The sequence below is a fragment of the Hakea prostrata genome, chromosome 2, assembly GCF_041222555.1.
Source record: "Hakea prostrata isolate BN-2017 chromosome 2, UWA_Hpros_2, whole genome shotgun sequence".
Classification (NCBI taxonomy): domain Eukaryota; kingdom Viridiplantae; phylum Streptophyta; class Magnoliopsida; order Proteales; family Proteaceae; genus Hakea; species Hakea prostrata.
The window spans coordinates 49,929,680-49,949,638 of NC_142601.1; the positions used below are offsets into that span (position 1 = coordinate 49,929,680).

At 38.2% G+C, this 19,959-nt stretch overlaps 1 protein-coding gene and 2 non-coding genes across 3 annotated transcripts; 2 read left to right on the forward strand and 1 right to left on the reverse strand.

Moving 5' to 3' along the window:
* The first annotated feature begins 200 nt into the window (after positions 1–200).
* LOC149024675 (small nucleolar RNA R71) lies at positions 201–307 on the forward strand. The gene has a single exon (XR_016171904.1). It is a non-coding gene; the product is annotated as a small nucleolar RNA R71 (small nucleolar RNA).
* A 7,011-nt stretch (positions 308–7,318) lies between these two features.
* Positions 7,319–7,425, forward strand: LOC149024676 (small nucleolar RNA R71). Its single transcript, XR_016171883.1, has one exon. It is a non-coding gene; the product is annotated as a small nucleolar RNA R71 (small nucleolar RNA).
* Positions 7,426–13,849: 6,424 nt separating this feature from the next.
* LOC149024677 (exopolygalacturonase-like) lies at positions 13,850–16,181 on the reverse strand. The gene is made up of 4 exons (XM_089143518.1): positions 15,600–16,181; positions 15,461–15,519; positions 14,457–14,682; positions 13,850–14,068 (listed from the first exon to the last, which is right to left on the reverse strand). The coding sequence occupies exons 1-4, from the start codon at positions 16,179–16,181 to the stop codon at positions 13,850–13,852; spliced, it is 1,086 nt and encodes a 361-aa protein (XP_088999644.1).
* Between the last annotated feature and the right edge of the window lie 3,778 nt (positions 16,182–19,959).

Below are 19,959 nucleotides of genomic sequence, written 5' to 3' on the forward strand. Positions count from 1 at the left end.
TATTTGGTTGCCCAATGGATGGAATCTCAATCCTAGCTGCTGAAGCATGGTGTTGGGAGTTTTCACTAAGGGACTCAAAAAGTTCCCATGCCTCATTCTCATTCTTGTGCATGAAAGTCCCACCACAAGAAGAATCAACCATTTGCCTATGTCGGTCTCTAAGGCCACCATAAAAGCATTGAACCAATTTCCATTTAGGAATAGCATGGTGGGGGCACTTTCTTAGTAATTCTTTTAGTCTTTCCTAGGCCTCATGAAATTGTTCTCCTTCTTGTTGGGAGAAACTCGTTATCACTCTCCTAATGCTATTGGTACGGCCAATGGGGAAGAACTTTTTAAGGAACTCCTGTTGCATTTCTTCCCATTTAGAAATTTTAATATTGTCCAAAAAATGAAGCCAATGCATAGCTTTATCTTTAAGGGAGAATAGGAAAAGAAGTAACCTTAAAGCATCAACTGAAAGGTTTTGACTTTTAACCATGGAGGACACCACTAAAAACTTATCTAAGTGCCTATAAGGCTCTTCATTGGCAAGTCCACAAAAAGATGGTAGCATTTGAATCACACTAGATTTGATCTCATATTGAGCCGCCTCTATTTTAGGCAACTTAATACAGGAAACCGGAGTATATATCGTAGGAATGAATTGCTCACTCAAGGGCCTCATTGGAGGCTCATAGTTTGCCATGGTTCTTTGGCTTCTAAGGTTGGCCAAAGTCTCTTCTAACTCTTAGTCAAGTGGAGTCATCTCAGGGTATAGGGACCGACGACCATGCATGCATACAGAAGAAGAAAAAAAAGAAGAAGCTAAATAAGTAAAATTAAAAGAAAATAACTATAGCAAAAGGGAGAGTTTAGGACGTACCTGAAGCGCAATCCATGTGATCTTTCGAACAAAAGTTACACATGTGGGATCTGAGGGATGGGATTTTTAAAAATTAACCTAAACAACGCAATCTAATGCAAATATTATAGTTGAAAAGTCCTAAATACAAAAATATTATCTAAGAAGAAAAAATAACAACCTAATCTAATTATCGAATTGCTACTCTTGCAGTAACCTATAAAACAAAAGAAAAAGAGATTAGTTAAATAATCAAAGACAAAAATTAAAAATTAAAAACTCTAAAATTTATGCCTAATTGACAAAAATCGATCCTAGCAACCGTGCTTTGGTTCTCCGGCAACGGCGCCAAAATTTGATCGAGTCGCTAACCAATCAAAAATAAAATCCTATACTAATCTAGCAAGCAAAAAGTACGGGGTCGAAATATGGGGAACTAAAAGGCTAAGTAACTAAGATTGAATTTAACACAACCTAATTTAAACTAATCTATTAATTAATGCAAAAACTTAAACTATGAATATGTGAAGATCTTTGGGATTTCAAATCCCCAATGCTTTTCCCTAACCGATAAAACTCTACACTTCAAAGTAAATGAGGGATGGTCTTCCTAGATATACCCTATCTTCGCAAGACTATCATCCTTCGCGGAAGCTTGGCACGCTTAGTTCACTGAGCAATAAAACATCTTTGGTCAAACTCAAACACAATCAACTAGAAGAGATAGAACAATGAAATTAATGAAATAAGCTTGGTTCATCTACATCCAAAGAAAAGGAACTAGCTACTCATTATCACAAAGTTCATAAGAAAAATAATGATGAAACATAGGGAGAGAGAGAGAGAGAGAGAGAGAGAGAGAGAGAGAGAGAGAGAGAGAGAGAGAGAGAGATGTGGTCTTCTTCTTCAGCAATGAGAGAGATGAGAGCCGCGTTCGCCGTCTTCTTTTCTTCTCTGTGGCTGGCTTCTCTTTTATGTCTCCCGCACACAATGAATATCCTCATTTTACCCGTAGATATTACCTTTATTCGTTAGAATTTTTGAAAAACTCAAAACTATAAAGTTGTAGATATTCTCAATATCGTTCCATATCATCTTGAATCACTTCAATCCAAGCTCATACGAGAGAGATATGCCCAAAATACTGAAGGTTTGTATGTTTACCCGATTTTCAGATTTCTTACCGATTTTATTCCTTAGAACTCCACCTGTTTCCAATTTGACCAAGATCTCACTTTTCATGATTTCTTGGGCAGCAAGATTAAATGCCATGATTTAAAATCCGCCAATATCTAATATATTTGCCAACTTTATTCCATATTATCTCTAATATCCAAAATCACCTTATTCTTGAAAAATACACAAAAATACTCAATTAGCTCTCTTCAATTAAATAAGTATGGGGAATGTAAATCAAATAAATAATGGTAAATGCATGCTTATCAAGCTCCTCGTGGTAAGTCAGGTTCCACAATGCAGAGGACCTTGATAAGCTGGTGGAATAGGAAGAGTGGGATGAGTATCTTTGAGGCAGTGTTGAAGGTAACGCGTAATGGAATGGCAAGGGACGAAAAGGGCTACTTTGTGCACAACAAAGAGATTTTGGAAGAACACGTAATATTCTTTGGGGAATGATCAAGTATGGAAGATGTTGAATTGGGTGTGGTAGGGAAAAGCTGGATGGCACTTCAACCAGTCATCTCTTATGCCATATTTAGAGAAGAGAACTGCCAAATTATCTTGATAAGTGGTTCTGCATCGGCTGATGATAGTGCGACAGGGGATATCACTATAAATTGGTTGAGGTAGGTTGGAGAGATGAGGTGGTCCAATGTCGTCATCAGAAGGAGAGTCGCCATTGGGGGAATTCGGGGGTGGTCTTGAGGACGAAACCCCAAGAGTAAATGGGAAACATAGAGGGAGGACAGATTGGATACCTAGGTTGGCTTCAAGGGTCTAGATAAGAAATCTGCTGGCACCTTATGTTTGCCTTTGACATCTTTTACTATAAATGACCATTTACAGAACCATTGCGCTTGTCTTAACAATTGAGAATCTTGAAGCATCCTTGACTTGAATGTGAGTATGTGGGGGGAATGTTGTCATATCCATTTCAATCTAGAGCGTATGACCAATGAGGTGGATATGAAAATTTTCAATGCCTGTTCTGACAGCAAGGATCTCTCTAAAGTTGTTATGGTATGACTGTTCAGCTGTAGTGAAGGTACCACCTTTATAATCACAAACCCGTCTTTTTCCATGGAGTTCTTCAAAGCTGCCCATAATTTGTCACTAGCATCTTTTTGCAAACAGCGGGTATAGAGGGGATTTCCATTGGAGGGAGCTTTTGGGCAATTTGCTTAATTCTCTTATATATATATATATATATATATATATATATATATATATATATATATATATATATATATATATATATATATATATATATATTCATTATAAGCGAGGCCTCCTCCTTGATTGTAACCCTTGATAGCAAGGCGTGCTCTATATGTATGAAGACTGCCATCAACCTTTCTCTTAATACGGAACACCCACTTGCGACCGATGATGTTCAAACCCAGACGAATTTGGACGAGGGCCAAAGTACCATTTCTTGTGAGAGCATTAAACCCATTGTCCATGGCTTGACGCCATTCTGGATGTTCGTTTGCAATGGTGAAGTAGGTGGGTTCAACAATTAGAGGGGCCGAGATAGATAAGTAAGCTTTGGGACGGTTAGTGCCATCGTGTTGACGAGTTACCATAGGATGATGCTTGGGAGGAGGTGGAGGAGCAGGTGGGTCAACCACACGGTCCTTTGCGGGAATGGAAGTGGCTTGGGAAGGAGAGGGCGAAGTCAATGTACTATGTGAAGGGGAAATAGGTGGAGAGGATGGTGAGGTTTCGGGAAAGGATGATGCAGTAGGGGATGGTTGAAGCATGCCAATGTATAATGCACATCAAGATACTGGTAAGTGATCGTAAGTTGGATGCACACCATGCATTCAAAACATTGGAGAGATTTTTGTAGTATAGGGGTGGGAAATGAACTGATAAAAAAATTGCTTTAGTTAATGCTTATTGCCGAAAATTCCAAGGTACAGAGGCATTTGCATTCCATCTGCTCTCACTTGGGACGTAAAGAGGTCCAGTATGTGTGCTAGCGGCCATGTAGAGAAGGGGATGTTGATGTCCCACACCTTGCTCTCTATCACCAATCATTTGTCCTATTCACCAACTAGTTCTCATCGTGTCGCTAACCAATCAAAAATAAAATCCTATGCTAATCTAGCAAGCAAAAAGTACGGGGTCGAACTATGGGGAAGTAAAAGGCTAATTTACTAAGATTGAATTTAACACAACCTAATTTAAACTAAATTTATTAATTAATGCAAAAACTTAAACTATGAATATTTGAAGATCTTTGGGATTTCGAATCCCCAATGCTTTTCCCTAACCTATATAACTCTACACTTCAAAGTAAATTACAGATGGTCTTCCTAGGTATGCCCTATCTTCGCAAGACTATCTTCCTTCGCGGAAGCTTGGCACGCTTAGTTCGCTGAGCTATAGAACATCTTTGGCCAAACTCAAACACAATAAACTAGAAGAGATAGAATAATGAAATTAATGAAATCAACATGGTTCATTTATATCCCAAAGAAAAGGAACTAGCTACTCATTATCACAAAGATCATAAGAAAAATAATGATGAAACATAGGGAGAGAGAGAGAGAGATGTGGTCATCTTCTTCAGCAATGAGAGAGATGAGAGCCGCGTTCGCCGTCTTCTTTTCTTCTCTTTGGCTGGCTTCTCTTTTATGTCTCCCGCACACAATGAATCCCCTCTCTTTACCCATAGATTTGACCTTTATTCGTTCGGATTTCGGGAAAACTCAAAACTATAAAGTTTTAGATATTTTCAATATCGTTCCATAGTGTCTTGAATCACCACAATCCAAGCTCATACGAGAGAGATATGCCATAAATACTGAAGGTATGTCTATTAACCCGATTTTCAGATTTATGACCAATTTTGTTCCTTAGACCTCCACCTGTTTCCAATTTGACTAAGATCTCACTTTTCATGATTTCTTGGGCAGCAAGATTGAATGCCATGATTTAAAATCCACCAATATCTAATTTATTTGCCAACTTTACTCCATATTATCTCTAATATCCGAAATCACCTTATTCCTAAAAAATACACAAAAATACTCAATTAGCTCTCTTCAATTAAATAAATATGGGGAATTAAATCAAATAAATAATGGTAAATGCATGCTTATCAAATACTCCCACACTTGAGTGTTTGCTAGTCCTCGAGCAAAACGAAACAATAAATGCAATACGGGAAATAAATATAGAAAAACCTAACACACTTTCATTGGAATCACGGTTGCACTTAGCCTGTGCAACAAGCTTTTGAACCCCTAGGTTACCTTAGTGGACGAGTTGTGTCTCATGAGTGTTTGCAGAGAATATACACAAAAAATTCTTAAGTGCTCTTCTAATTATTCTGGCAATAGTAAGAGTAAAAAGATAGATTTCAAGACAAAGACATTCCATTAAAGATTGAAGGGAATATAGGCACCCCCACACTTAAGCTCTTTACACCCTCTCTTGAGTCTAGCTCTAGGCAAACAATTCAATTGAGAAGTCTCCTCTTATTCCCAATCTATCAGTTCACCCTTAGATAAGACTAAACTAAGTATCAAATAATACCAAGAACTCAAAATCTAAGCAATATTTACCTTCTTAGACATTTCACCTTTATAAACACATTACTTCAATTCTTTCTTTAATGGTCGCAGTTCTAGTCCGTGCAATGTCTTGGCTCTTAAGCTTTCTAGATGGCCTATGTAACGAGTGTTGGGTCAGCCGTTTTCAATCTAGATGGCCTTAAGGGATTAAGTGTAGAAAACCCCTCGAACTTACTTACCCAAGCCAACTAGGCTACATGGCAAGACTGGACCAAAGACACCCCAATTTTTTGACGTGAGGCACGATGTTGGTGACACCGAGACCCGGTCATTAAGGAGGAGGTCTAAACTTTAAACTTCAGCAGATTTGTTTTTTTTCTTTCACATTATACTTGAATTCACTTCACATTTAAATAATCTGAAATCAGTCTCAACTTGTCACCATAAGCACAAGGCAATACAAGATAACTAGATGGTCAAACCTTTTGGACTACTTGGAGTTCCTATTTTCCGATTCAACCTCAGTCTCAAAATGTAAAACCCATTACTATTCTCTCAAGAGGGTGTTCATTACATCTGATAGGATTTCTAAAACACTTAAACTCTCATTTTGTATCTAATCAAAGAATTAAAATATGTATCTAACCAAAGCCAGAAAAAACTGGCCACTTTTCATCTTTTTGACAATGCTCTACCAACTATCAACAAGTCTTACATGAGTTGACACCCCCCCCCCACACTTAATTTTTGCCATGACCTCAGTGCATGCAAGATATATAAAAGAAAGGTTTGAAGCAAATAGAGGAAAGAGTTTACCCGATGTTTGAAATCATGATAGAGCACGCAACAGTAAAACCTAACCACAAACAAAGAAAAGAGAAAAAAAAGAACAAGATATAACATCTAAACAAATGGGTTGCCTCCTATAAAGCGCTAAGTTTAGAGTCTTCAGCCAGACTCAGTGAGATGCAGCCAATGGAGGTGGAGGCTCAAATCTAAATGTGAATGGTGACTTCTCCAAAGAAGTTGAAGAGTCCAACAATGTGTTGACTTCCTCAATATTTAGGTTAGATTCCCCAAATGGCATGTAATGTTGTAGGGGATCATCAATAAGCATGTTCGGAATATAATCAACCACTACTTCATTAATAAAGTTAATCGCAAAGCACTCTTCATCCCTATTTGAGCTTAAAAATGCATTGAAGATGTTGACCCTATTTGATTAGAGGGATTGGGCATTGAGTTTTGCCATGACAAATTGGGGTGGTTTCGCCATCCTGGGTTGTAGGTATTGGAATATGGATCATTGCCCAATTTAGAGACTCCTTGGGCCAAATGTTTATGCTCCATAACAAACTCAGGGTATTGTGTAACCAAAAAGCAATCGCTGACATAATGGAATAGGCTAGAACATAAAGCACATGCTTCAATCTGATTAGGTGGAGAGGAACTTGTAAAAAGTGGAGATGGGGTTTGTTGTCCTAATGATAAGAGATGGTCCAATTTCTTTGATAGCAAGTCAACCATAATGCTCATCTCAATGGTAGGATTGATCTCATAGAGACCACTCATCTTTGGTTGCCCAATGGATGGAATCTCAGTCCTAGCTGCTAAAGCATGGTGTTGGGAGTTTTCACTAATGGTTTCAAAAAGTTCCCATGCCTCATTCTCATTCTTGTGCATGAAAATCCCACCACAAGAAAAATCAACCAATTGCCTATGTCGGTCTCTAGGGCCATCATAACAGCATTGAACCAATTTCCATTTAGGAATAGCATGGTGGGGGCACTTTCTGAGTAATTCTTTTAGTCTTTCCCAGGCCTCGTGAAATTGTTCTCCTTCTTTTTGGGAGAAACTCGTTATCACTCTCCTAATGCTATTGGTACGGCCAATGGGGAAGAACTTTTTAAGGAACTCCTATTGCATTTCTGCCCAATTAGAAATTTTAACATTGTCCAAAAAATGAAGCCAATGCATAGCTTTATCTTTAAGGGAGAATACAAAAAGAAGTAACCTTAAAGCATCAATTGAAAGGTTTTGACTTTTAACCATGGAGGACACCTCTAAAAACTTATCTAAGTGCTTATAAGGCTCTTCATTTGCAAGTCCATAAAAAGATGGTAGCATTTGAATCACACTAGATTTGATCTCATATTGAGCCGCCTCTATGTCAGGCAACTTAATATAGGAAACCGGAGTATATATCGTAGGAATGAAATGCTCACTCAAGGGCCTCATTGGAGGCTCATAGTTTGCCATGGTTCTTTGCCTTCTAAGGTTGGCAAAAGTCGCTTTTAACTCTAAGTCAAGTGGAGTAAACTTAGGGTATAGGGACTAACGACCATGCATGCATACAGAAGAAGAAAAAAGAAGAAGAAGCTAAATAGGTAAAATTAAAAGAAAATAACTATAGCAAAAGGGAGAGTTTAGGACGTACCTGAAGCGCAATCCACGTGACCTTTCGAACAAAAGTTACACATGTGGGATCTGAGGGATGGGATTTTTAAAAATTAACCTAAACAACCCAATCTAATGCAAATATTACAATTGAAAAGTCCTAAATACAATTATATCTAAGAAGAAAAGATAACCACCTAATCTAATTATCGAATTGCTACTCTTGCAGTAACCTATAAAACAAAAGAAAAAGAGATTAGTTAAATAATCAAAGACAAAAATTAGAAATTAAAAACTCTAAAATTTATGCGTAATTGACAAAAATCAATCCTAGCAATCGTGCTTTTGTTCTCCGGCAACGGCGCCAAAATTTGATCAAGTCGCTAACCAATCAAAAATTAAATATTATACTAATCTAGCAAGCAAAAAGTACGGGGTTGAAATATGGGGAACTAAAAGGTTAAGTAAGTAACTAAAATTGAATTTAACACAACCTAATTTAAACTAAATCTATTAATTAATGCAAAAACTTAAACTATGAATATGTGAAAATCTTTGGGATTTCGAATCCCCAATGCTTTTCCCTAACCGATATAACTCTACACTTCAAAGTACATTAGGGATGGCTTCCTAGATATACCCTATCTTCGCAAGACTATCGACCTTCGCGGAAGCTTGGCACTTTTAGTTCGCTGAGCTATAAAACATCTTTGGTCAAACTCAAACACAATCAACTAGAAGATATAGAATAATGAAATTAATGAAATAAGCTTGGTTCATCTACATCCAAAGAAAAGAAACTAGCTACTCATTATCACAAAGTTCATAAGAAAAATAATGATGAAACATAGGGAGAGGGAGGAGAGAGAGAGAGAGAGAGAGAGAGAGAGAGAGAGAGAGAGAGAGAGAGAGATGTGGTCTTCTTCTTCAGCAATGAGAGAGATGAGAGCCGCGTTCGCCGTCTTCTTTTCTTCTCTGTGGCTGGCTTCACTTTTATGTCTCCCACACACAATGAATATCCTCTCTTTACCCGTAGATATTACCTTTATTCGTTAGAATTTTGGAAAAACTCAAAACTATAAAGTTGTAGATATTTTCAATTCGTTCCATATCATCTTGAATCACTTCAATCCAAGCTCATACGAGAGAGATATGCCCAAAATACTGAAGGTTTGTCTGTTTACCCGATTTTCAGATTTATTACCGATTTTATTCCTTAGAACTCTACCTGTTTCCAATTTGACCAAGATCTCACTTTTCATGATTTCTTGGGCAGCAAGATTAAATGCCATGATTTAAAATCCACCAATATCTAATAAATTTGCCAACTTTATTCCATATTATCTCTAATATCCAAAATCACCTTATTCTTGAAAAATACACAAAAATACTCAATTAACTCTCTTCAATTAAATAAGTATGGGGAATGTAAATCAAATAAATAATGGTAAATGCATGCTTATCAAGCTCCTCGTGGTAAGTCAGGTTCCACAATGCAGAAGACCTTGATAAGCTGGTGGAATAGGAAGAGTGGGATGAGTATCTTGGAGGCAGTGTTGAAGGTAACGCGTAATGGAATGGCAAGGGACGAAAAGGGCTACTTGGTGCACAACAAAGAGATTTTGGAAGAACACGTAATATTCTTTGGGGAATGATCAAGTATGGAAGATGTTGAATTGGGTGTGGTAGGGAAAAGCTGGATGGCACTTCAACCAGTCATCTCTTATGCCATAATTAGAGAAGAGAACTGCCAAATTATCTTGATAAGTGGTTCTGCATCGGCTGATGATAGTGCGACAGGGGATATCACTATAAATTGGTGGAGGTAGGTTGGAGAGATGAGGTGGTCCAATGTCGTCATCAGAAGGAGATTTGCCATTGGGGGAATTCGGAGGTGGTCTTGAGGACGAAACCTGTCTTTTTCCATGGAGTTCTTCAAAGAGGATTGCTGCCCATAATTTGTCACTGGCATCTTTTGCAAACTGCGGGTACCTGTAGAGGGGATTTCCAATGGAGGGAGCTTTTGGGCAATTTGCTTAATTTTCTTTTATATATATATATATTAATTTTCATTAAAAGCGAGGCCTCCTCCTTGATTGTAACCCTTGACAGCAAGGCGTGCTCTATATGTATGAAGACTGCCATCAACCTTTCTCTTAATACGAAACACCCACTTGCGACCGATGATGTTCAAACCCAGATGAATTTGGACGAGGGCCAAAGTACCATTTCTTGTGAGAGCATTAAACCCATTGTCCATGGCTTGACGCCATTCTGGATGTTCGTTTGCAATGGTGAAGTAGGTGGGTTCAACAATTAGAGGGGCCGAGATAGATACGTAAACTTTGGGACGGTTAGTGCCATCGTGTTGACGAGTTACCATAGGATGATGCTTGGGAGGAGGTGGAGGAGTAGGTGGGTCAACCACACGGTTCTTTGAGGGAATGGGAGTGGCTTGGGAAGGAGAGGGCGAAGTCAATGTACTATGTGAAGGGGAAATAGGTGGAGAGGATGGTGAGGTTTTGGGAAAGGATGATGCAGTAGGGGATGGTTGAAGCATGCCAATGTATAATGCACATCAAGATACTGGTAAGTGATCGTAAGTTGGATGCACACCATGCATTCAAAACATTGGAGAGATTTTTGGAGTATAGGGGTGGGAAACAGACTGATAAAAAAATTGCTTTAGTTAATGCTTATTGCCAAAAATTCCAAGGTACAGAGGCATGTGCATGTAAGGCTAGCCTAATCTTTACAATACAACGAAGTCTGCATTCTGCACCTCCCTCCTTCTCATCTGAAGGATAGCGTGTAACACGATGTTCAATACCAGCTTGGTCAAGAAAGTGAGAGATTGTTGGGTACTCCTCGCCCAATCGCTATGGAATCTTTTAATTTTGCGGCTCAAATTCATTCTCTACCAACATTTTAAACTTCTGAAACACAGGAAAAGCCTCAGATTTAAGGGCAATTGGATACGCCCAAATAAATTACTAAAAGCATTAAGAAACATAACATAATAACGATGTCCTTCTGTATAGGAGAAGGGCCTTATGAACGTGACTGATCGCTGGCGACAATCAAGGGCCTTATGAGCCATTTGTTGCAGATTTGACAATATGTTTCGTGCATTAGATGAAGGATGAGCACTAGAACCATGGTGAGAGTGGGAGGCAACATCGTCAGAAGAGCGGCTGGCTAAAAGATCAATGAGATTCCACCATGATAATTGCCAAAATGTCCACAATAGCCATGGCGACGGGAACCATTTAACGAGCATTGTTGCCACCAAAATTACGTGACCAACTACTGCAAGCCATATTAGCAGTTGCCTGAGGTATATTCAGGAGAGTCGAATCATCTTTGAGTCAGAGCACTTGAGTCAAAAGCAAACTACGAATATCACAATAAGTTACAGGGATCACACAGGTGGAGACTAAGCTAACAAACACAGCATACTCTGGACCTAATTAATTCTCTTTCTTCTTTTTTTTTTGGTTGTTGTTGTTGTTGTTGAAGAGTAGACTAATTTCATTGCTAGAAAAATGCCTAAAATCTAGATTACATGCCTCTAGAATCCACGGAACGTATATGAGCAAAACTAGCTCTGTCGTACAAGTTAAGGCCTTGTGTGGGAGAGAATCCACAGCCAAATTGGATTTTCTCAAAACAGGAAATTGTTGTTGAAGGGTTTTAATAGTTTTAATTCTTCTACTTCATTCCACTGATCATGAAGAGAGATTAATTGTTTTTTTTTATATATTCTAGAGTCCTTTCACAATGCCATAATGAAGTTGCATGGGTCCTTTATGCTAATACAATTATCTATTTTCTAAACTCAAGGGATTGGTTCAATTGCAACACCAGCTTGGCCACTGGTTGAGGACCATGAATACTAAAATCCGGATGCCATCTCTGCAAGTGAATAAACTGATTTTGCCACCTTTCATTACCCAAGACGCTACACCTCTAACATATCTCCCTCATAAATGAAAGAAAATATTATAAAAATTCATCCCAACAAAGGTTAGTCCACCCCCGAACTTAATTTTCAGGATTTCCTCGCTAGATTTCACTACACATCCATAGAAGTAAGTCGAAGATTGGATCTGTTGATCAATGAACAATGAAATTGGATGCTTTGCAATTCATCATACTCCTGTTGGGGTATCATAGTTCTCCGATAAGAACCAATATGCACCGGAGATGGGAGAGAGTCAATGTTAGGGAACCTTGGATTTTTCCCACAACACCAGCAGATGACTTCTTCCCTTCCCCACCACAAGCACCTCCATTACCTGCCTCCTCAGGATGTTTCAAAAATTGGAACACAGATTCTCTTGGAGCCCCCATGTCCCTCGGAGCTTCTCTATCCTCACACATTATTCGAGTTTAATAAAATTCAGGAGAAGATTTCTTCGGAAAAGAAAAGAAAAGAAAGTTAACTAAATTTCCAATAAGGATTTCTTTTTGAAATTGTGGAGGAGGCACAAAATTACTTTGAAGATATTTTTTTTAAAAGGTAGTAAATAAATTACCAAGAATATGTGACCAAAAAAATGAAAAGAAAATAATAGGTAAATAAATGATAGGTAATAGGAAAATAAAGGTATTTCAATTAAAATAGAGGATAAATTCATGAAGTTAAAATTTTCCATGAAATAGGAATACACGCACTTTGTATAACTAGTAAAGTACTAGATGCAATGCAAGTGAGTTTTTGTTGGTTTTTGAATAATTATAGGTGTGTTGATCACTTGATTTAATTTGGTAGTGGCATTTTCGTACAATTTTTTTTTTTGACGGCTACTGTAGTATATGGAGTTCGTATGAGACTTGAGATGGTTGATTCTAAGCATGAATATCAAGAGGTTGGGCTTTAGTGGAGATGATTAATTCACTTGATTTCATTTGGTAGTGGCATTTTCGTACAATGTTTTTTTCTATGACGACTATTATAGTATATGGAGTTCGTATGAGAATTGAAATGGTTGATTCTTAGCATGAATATCAAGAGGTTGTGCTTAGTGGAGATGATTAATTACAATTAATACCAAATTGCAAATGAAATATATTTTTCTTTTCCCTTTTCTATAAATAAACGAGTGGATATATTCGTAATGCCATAGCGACGCTTTTCTACATCTTTTTTTTTTTTTTTAAGGGGTGGGGTGGGGTAGAGGTATTTTTAATAGATTTAATTCTCTAATGGGATTTGAGACAGTTGGGATTTATGCATGAATATCAAGAAGATCATAAGTTGGGTTTTAATGGAGGAGATTCATTGCAATTAATACTAATATATAATTTGAGTAAAAGATTAATTAATGAGCAAGTACAATAACAATTTTTTACATAAGTAACCAAACCCTTTTGGCGAGTAATTGAGGGTATTCTAAAAATAAAAATGTTATCAATCTCCATGAGTTCATGCATTTATAAAAGTAGTATGTTAATATGATTTACTTCTGGAAATCGAAGCTGATCGGGTGCAAAGTGAAATCTAATAATCAACTTCTAAATTATTTGATGTTATTTATATTGTTTCTTAGAGTAATGAATATGAAATATTAGAAAATTTGTTTTTTTAAGTATGAAAATTTCCCTTCCCTTCCTTCAATTTCCTTGCAACCAGACAAATTGACCATCAAAGATTGAATATTTAGTAAGAAATTAAATTTTAATATATTGAACTTTGAATCAAGTCAAAGAGAAGTAGTAATATAGGCAGGTAATTATGTTTTAATGGAGAAGGTGTCATATGCTTTTCTCCTTCCATAATTTCTCCTTTGCTGAGGTACTTGAACCAAACACAACTAGATACTCCAGCTTGAGGAATCACTCTTTAAAAGCAATTCATAAGAAGCCAAGTACATAGATGTACGAGAATCCAAATTGAATGGAATCAAAAACACGGACTTGGCATTTGAACACCCGAGGCAACCCCTTTTGCATTCTCACAAACAGAGGTGCTGTCACCATCACTTGATGTCAAATCAATATCAACGAGCTGTACTCCTTCGCATGGTACGGCTTCACTACATATGAGGGCAATTGCTTCCTTGGTGGCAGATGTACCCTTGATGTTCTTGAAAAGAATGTCTGTGAGCTTCACACGAGAAGGCTGTGCATTGGGTAGGGTTAATAAATGCCATTAGTAATCTTAGAGACAAGGTTTACAAAGCCAATATATAATTACCAGCCTTCAAGTGAAAAAGACGAGGTAGAGCAATCAAGATCCTCTCCTATGACCTGATCAACCTACCTCCCTTCTATCAAACACAAAAGGGGATGGTTAGACGAACATACTTATGCCAACCTAGACAATGTGAGCTCACACACGAAGTCTAGTTGGGTGGGAAGCATATTTGTATTAACTTGATGAAAAGAGAGTGATTCTAACAAAGTGCTAATTGTGCTTGGAGAGAGATTGTCAATGACTTTGTACAATCAAATTGGGTAGTATTTTGTTGATCTCACATTATTTTACTCGTTGGGCTCATCGAACTTACCGAGGAGTCACACTGGTTCTTGTCACAATATTCTTGGTTGATGATGATGGGGTTTTTCACATTTTTCATGATAAGATCCTCAAATATAACATTAGAAACTTTGTTGTCTTCTGATGCTGGCCATGTTTTGATCCGGACGCCATTGTCAGTTCCAGTAAAAGTACAACTCTTCACTGTGATACCGTTCACTTCCTTTTCATTTTGATATCTCCCAAGGCTTCCCAAGCTGCAAAACAAAGAACAAAACTTGGAGAAAGCCGTTTGAAACAATTTTCATCATCCCTCCTTTTCTTGTTTCTTTTTTTTTGGCGGCAGAGGGGGCTTTCATATTTAACCCAACCGTAGGAGCCTTAATCTAATACCTAGCCCTGCGTACCCCTGCTAGGGCCAAGCGTAAACTTGACCGGACCAACCCTACTTAGGGTTTTCCCAACAACTGCCCACCACTAGTTCACCTTGATTATCATGCACCCATTTAGTCATGGAACTTGCAAACCCATTGCATCCTACTAGGGCTAAGCCCAAGCTTTAATGCCCATAATATCATGGAAATAACAAAGCTCATCAAAGCCCATTTATATCAAGCACATGCTTTATATATGATGAACCTAGCCCACACCTAACTTCAAATACAGGCCTGATCTAATCCTATTTGGGCTCAGGGTGCTTGTCCTAGTTGCTTTTTCTCTGACACCCCTTTATTGTTTAAGATCTGATGTACTAATTACTAGGAGATTTATCAAAGTATTTAGGCATGATTAATATGTCATTACCGATGCCATGACCTGGTCCACAATTCACATTGGAGACTAAAATGTTGGAAGTACCGTCTCCGATAGAAACACAATCATCACCGGTTCCAATATTCTTGTTAGTAACAAGTGATGCCGGATGAGTCGCCGATGTGCACACCGTCGGTGTTTCGGCTCGTCGCAGGGCTTGGATATTGATATCATGGACGGTAAAGTCACCGCTTTCAACAATACCTATGTGAAAAGCCTTACTTGTTGATTAAAGTGATGCCGCTTAATGATCCGCCGGTAATTTTATAAAGGCGCAAGGTCTGCAACAAAAGCGAAAGTTCAAGAAGGGAAACATATATTAAGGATCCAATTGTTTCCATGTAAAAATACAATAACTCACTGATTCAGCCATTTTGCAGTTTGAATTGCTATTGTGATCACAACTACTGCCCCAAGAGGCTTCTCCTTGACCATCCAGAGATCCAGTTCCGGACCCAGTGATGTCCAGCTCGTTTAGACTATCAAATGTGATCCATGACTCGGTAGATCCCGAGGAAGTTGGAGCTATTAATTTGCCGCTTATCTCAACACGAGGAGATTTCTTGTTTCCACAAGGACCACTAAACATGATTGAAGTAAGAAAGTAGTCACCTTTTGGGACCAAAAGGCTGGATGGTTCAGTAGATTTACATGCAGCGGCCCATGCATTAAGGAAGGCCTTATTATTATTACTTTTCCCGTCGCCAACTGCTCCATACTTGGTGACATCAAACACTGTACCCTGTGAATCATCACCTGGTGGTGGCCCGGAAGCATCTCTCGGTGCAGATGTTGGTGATGGCATTCCAGTCGGAGTTTCACTTTTCGAGGTTCCATTTTTATGTTTTGATTTGAGAAGCCGAGTCTCAATAGTTCTAGCTTTAGCCACCCATAGAAGGAAGCCTAGTAAACATATTAACATCAGAAGCCTGCCCGAATCCATCGTTGATTTCTCCTAAGAAAATAAAGACTCAAAGACAAGTGAGAAAGGCAAACGAGCTAGGATCATAAACAAGGATCAGGCAGAGCCTTAGAGACCTTGCTTGGGACAAGAGGTTTGGTTGATACGAACTCCAACAGATGTCTAGTGGACTCCGTTCAAGTTGTAACGCTTGTGGGAGGGAGTTGATATTTATGCTCTGAATTTCCATCCATATTTGGGCTATACACGTGAATTTAGCGAGAGAGATCTTAACTCACTGTTCTTGTTAATATTAACTGTGCGGTAAGAAATCCACATTCAAATAAGGATCGGCTGCCCTTTTCTTTAGGAAAAAGAATGAGAGGAAAAAAAAGAGAGTAGGTAACATGTGGTTCTTTGGCTTGTTAGTTTGGTTATGCTGTTTCGCAGTTTGTTTTTCTCTCTTTTTGAGTGAGTGGAATAATTTCTTAATGAAGGTTCTTGGTCAGGGGATTCTCCCTCAACTGAGTATACCACTTGATAAGGAACTGGTGAGCGATGGGTGTACTGGGGGAGTTAATGTTGCCAGTTTGAGTGTTTATTTTTCCTTGTAATCCTTTTTATCCCCTTTTCATAAAGATGTTTTATTTATTTTTTGTAAAGAAAAAAAAATAAAAGGATTTATGTTGGTCTATGGTTAGGCTTTATGTCCAGATGATAAATTTAGGAACTTGGATCCGCTACACTGCTGGAAGGTCACCACATAATGGTGTTAAATTTTCAGTTATTGTTGATGAATTTAGGGACTGGGTCCTCTATGGTGCAAAGTAGGTAACCAATCTGGCAATTAGGGGATTACCCCAATATAGAACCACACACGGAAGAAAGTTCCTAAATGTCCACGGAATGATCATTCAACTATTGTATAGAAGAAGCCTTACACATACTTAGTATATTTTTTGGTACGAGACATGTTCAATATTTTATTTGTTTGTTTTAGTGAATATATTAACTTGTTAAATAGAAGGTTAAGATGATTTTGTTTGGCTTGCGTTTCCCTCCGAGGAGGGGATGGCCCATTACTTGAGTTATCCCATGTGGTTTATGGATGGGCAAGTTTGTTTTTCTCTTAAGAGGTCCAAAGGGGGAGAAATTGCTTGTTTTTGTGGATGAAACAATGAAGGAAGAAATCCCAAAATAGAGAAGAATGAGCTCAAGTCCTGTTTTTGGGTGTGCCTCGCGCACATGGCATTCAGGACAATGTAGGCCAAGTCTATCGGAAAGCCGACGTAGAGAGCATTGGTGACGTGCGTCTCCATTGGAGAGATCTTTTCTTGGTGCCCTCCTTTAGGCAGGAGGTTTCCGCTATCAATGTGTGAGATCACTCTAGCAGATTGAAGCATGCACTTGTCCTTCTTAACAGCAGTGCACTCCTTATCACAGAGAATGGACAAGATCATCGAGTGCTCAATCCAGTATAGTATGTCGTCGAACTCACAGCCTGGTGCATTCCATCTGCTCTCACTTGGGACGTAAAGAGGTCCATTATGTGTGCTAGCGGCCATGTAGAGAAGGGGATGTTGATGTCCCACACCTTGCTCTCTATCACCCATCATTTGTCCTCTTCACCAACTAGCTCTGATAGTGTCGCTAACCAATCAAAAATAAAATCCTATGCTAATCTAGCAAGCAAAAAGTACGGGGTCGAACTATGGGGAAGTAAAAGGCTAAGTTACTAAGATTGAATTTAACACAACCTAATTTAAACTAAATCTATTAATTAATGCAAAAACTTAAACTATGAATATTTGAAGATCTTTGGGATTTCGAATCCCCAATGCTTTTCCCTAACCGATATAACTCTACACTTCAAAGTAAATTAGGGATGGTCTTCCTACATATGCCCTATCTTTGCAAGACTATCGTCCTTCGCGGAAGCTTGGCATGCTTAGTTCACTGAGCTATAGAACATCTTTGGCCAAACTCAAACACAATCAACTAGAAGAGATAGAACAATGAAATTAATGAAATCAACATGGTTCATCTACATCCCAAAGAAAAGGAACTAGCTACTCATTATCACAAAGATCATAAGAAAAATAAAGATGAAACATAGGGAGAGAGAGAGAGAGATGTGGTCATCTTCTTCAGCAATGAGAGAGATGAGAGCCGCGTTCGCCGTCTTCTTTTCTTCTCTTCGGCTGGCTTCTCTTTTATGTCTCCCGCACACAATGAATCCACTCACTTTACCCTTAGATTTGACCTTTATTCGTTCAGATTTCGGAAAAACTCAAACTACAAACTGAAGGTATGTCTATTTACCCGATTTTCAGATTTATTACCAATTTTGTTCCTTAGACCTCCACCTGTTTCCAATTTGACTAAGATCTCACTTTTCATGATTTCTTGGGCGGCAAGATTGAATGCCATGATTTAAAATCCACCAATATCTAATATATTTGCAAACTTTACTCCATATTATCTCTAATATCCAAAATCACCTTATTCCTGAAAAATACACAAAAATATTCAATTAGCTCTCTTCAATTAAATAAGTATGGGGAATTAAATCAAATAAATAATGGTAAATGCATGCTTATCAAATACCCCCAAACTTGAGTGTTTGCTAGTCCTTGAGCAAAACGAAACAATAAATGCAATACAGGAAATAAATATAGAAAAACCTAACACACTTTCATAGGAATCACGGTTGCACTTAGCATGTGCAACAAGCCTTTAAACCCCTAGGTTACCCTAGTGGACGAGTTGTGTCTTATGAGTGTTTGCAGAGAATATACACACAAAATTCTTTAAGTGCTCTTCTAATTATTCTGGCAATAGTAAGAGTAAAAAGATAGATTTCAAGACAAAGACATTCCATTAAAGATTGAAGGGAATATAGGCACCCCCACACTTAAGCTCTTTACACCCTCTCTTGAGTCTAGCTCTAGGCAAACAATTCAATTGAGAAGTCTCCTCTTATCCCTAGTCTACCAGTTCACCCTCAGATAAGACTAAACTAAGTATCAAATAATACCAAGAACTCAAAATCTAAGCAATATTTACCTTCTTAGACATTTCACCTTTATAAACACTTTACTTCACTTCTTTCTTTAAGGGTGGATTTCTAGTCCGTGCAATGTCTTACCTCTTAAGCTTTATAGATGGCCTATGTAACGAGTGTTGGGTCAGCCGCTTTCAATCTAGATGGCCTTAAGGGATTAGGTGTAGAATACCCCTCGAACTTACTTACTCAAGCCAACTAGGCTACATGCCAAGACTGGACCAAAGACACCCCAATTGTTTGACGTGAGGCACGATGTTGGTGACACAGAGACCCGGTTACTAAGGAGGATGTCTTAAACTTTCAACATCAGCAGATTCTTTTTTTTTTTCTTTTTTTCTTTCACATTATACTTCAATTCACTTCACATTTAAATAATCTAAAATCGGTCTCAACTTGTCACCATAAACACAAGGCAATACAAGATAACTAGATGGTCAAACCTTTTGGACTACTTGGAGTTCCTATTTTCCGATTCAACCTCAGTCTCAAAATGTAAAACCCATTACTATTCTCTCAAGAGGGTGTTCATTACATCTGATGGGATTTCTAAAACACTTAAACTCTCATTTTGTATCTAATCAAAGAATTAAAACATGTATCTTACCAAAGCCAGAAAAAATTGGGCACTTTTCATCTTTGTGACAATGCTCTACCAACTATCAACAAGTCTTACTCGAGTTGACCCCCCCCCCCCACACTTAAATTTTGCCATGACCTCAGTGCATGCAAGATTTATAAAAAAAAAGTTAGAAG

Bases quoted from the DNA above. Each gene is read 5' to 3' on its own strand.
- LOC149024677 (XM_089143518.1), bottom strand. From the start codon at position 16,181: ATGGATTCGGGCAGGCTTCTGATGTTAATATGTTTACTAGGCTTCCTT. The intron at 14,683-15,460 runs GTAAGGCTTTTC...TTTGTTTTGCAG, and splicing joins GGCATCACTTTAATCAACAA to CTTGGGAAGCCTTGGGAGAT. The intron at 14,069-14,456 runs GTAAGTTCGATG...CCCAATGCACAG, and splicing joins AGAACCAGTGTGACTCCTCG to CCTTCTCGTGTGAAGCTCAC.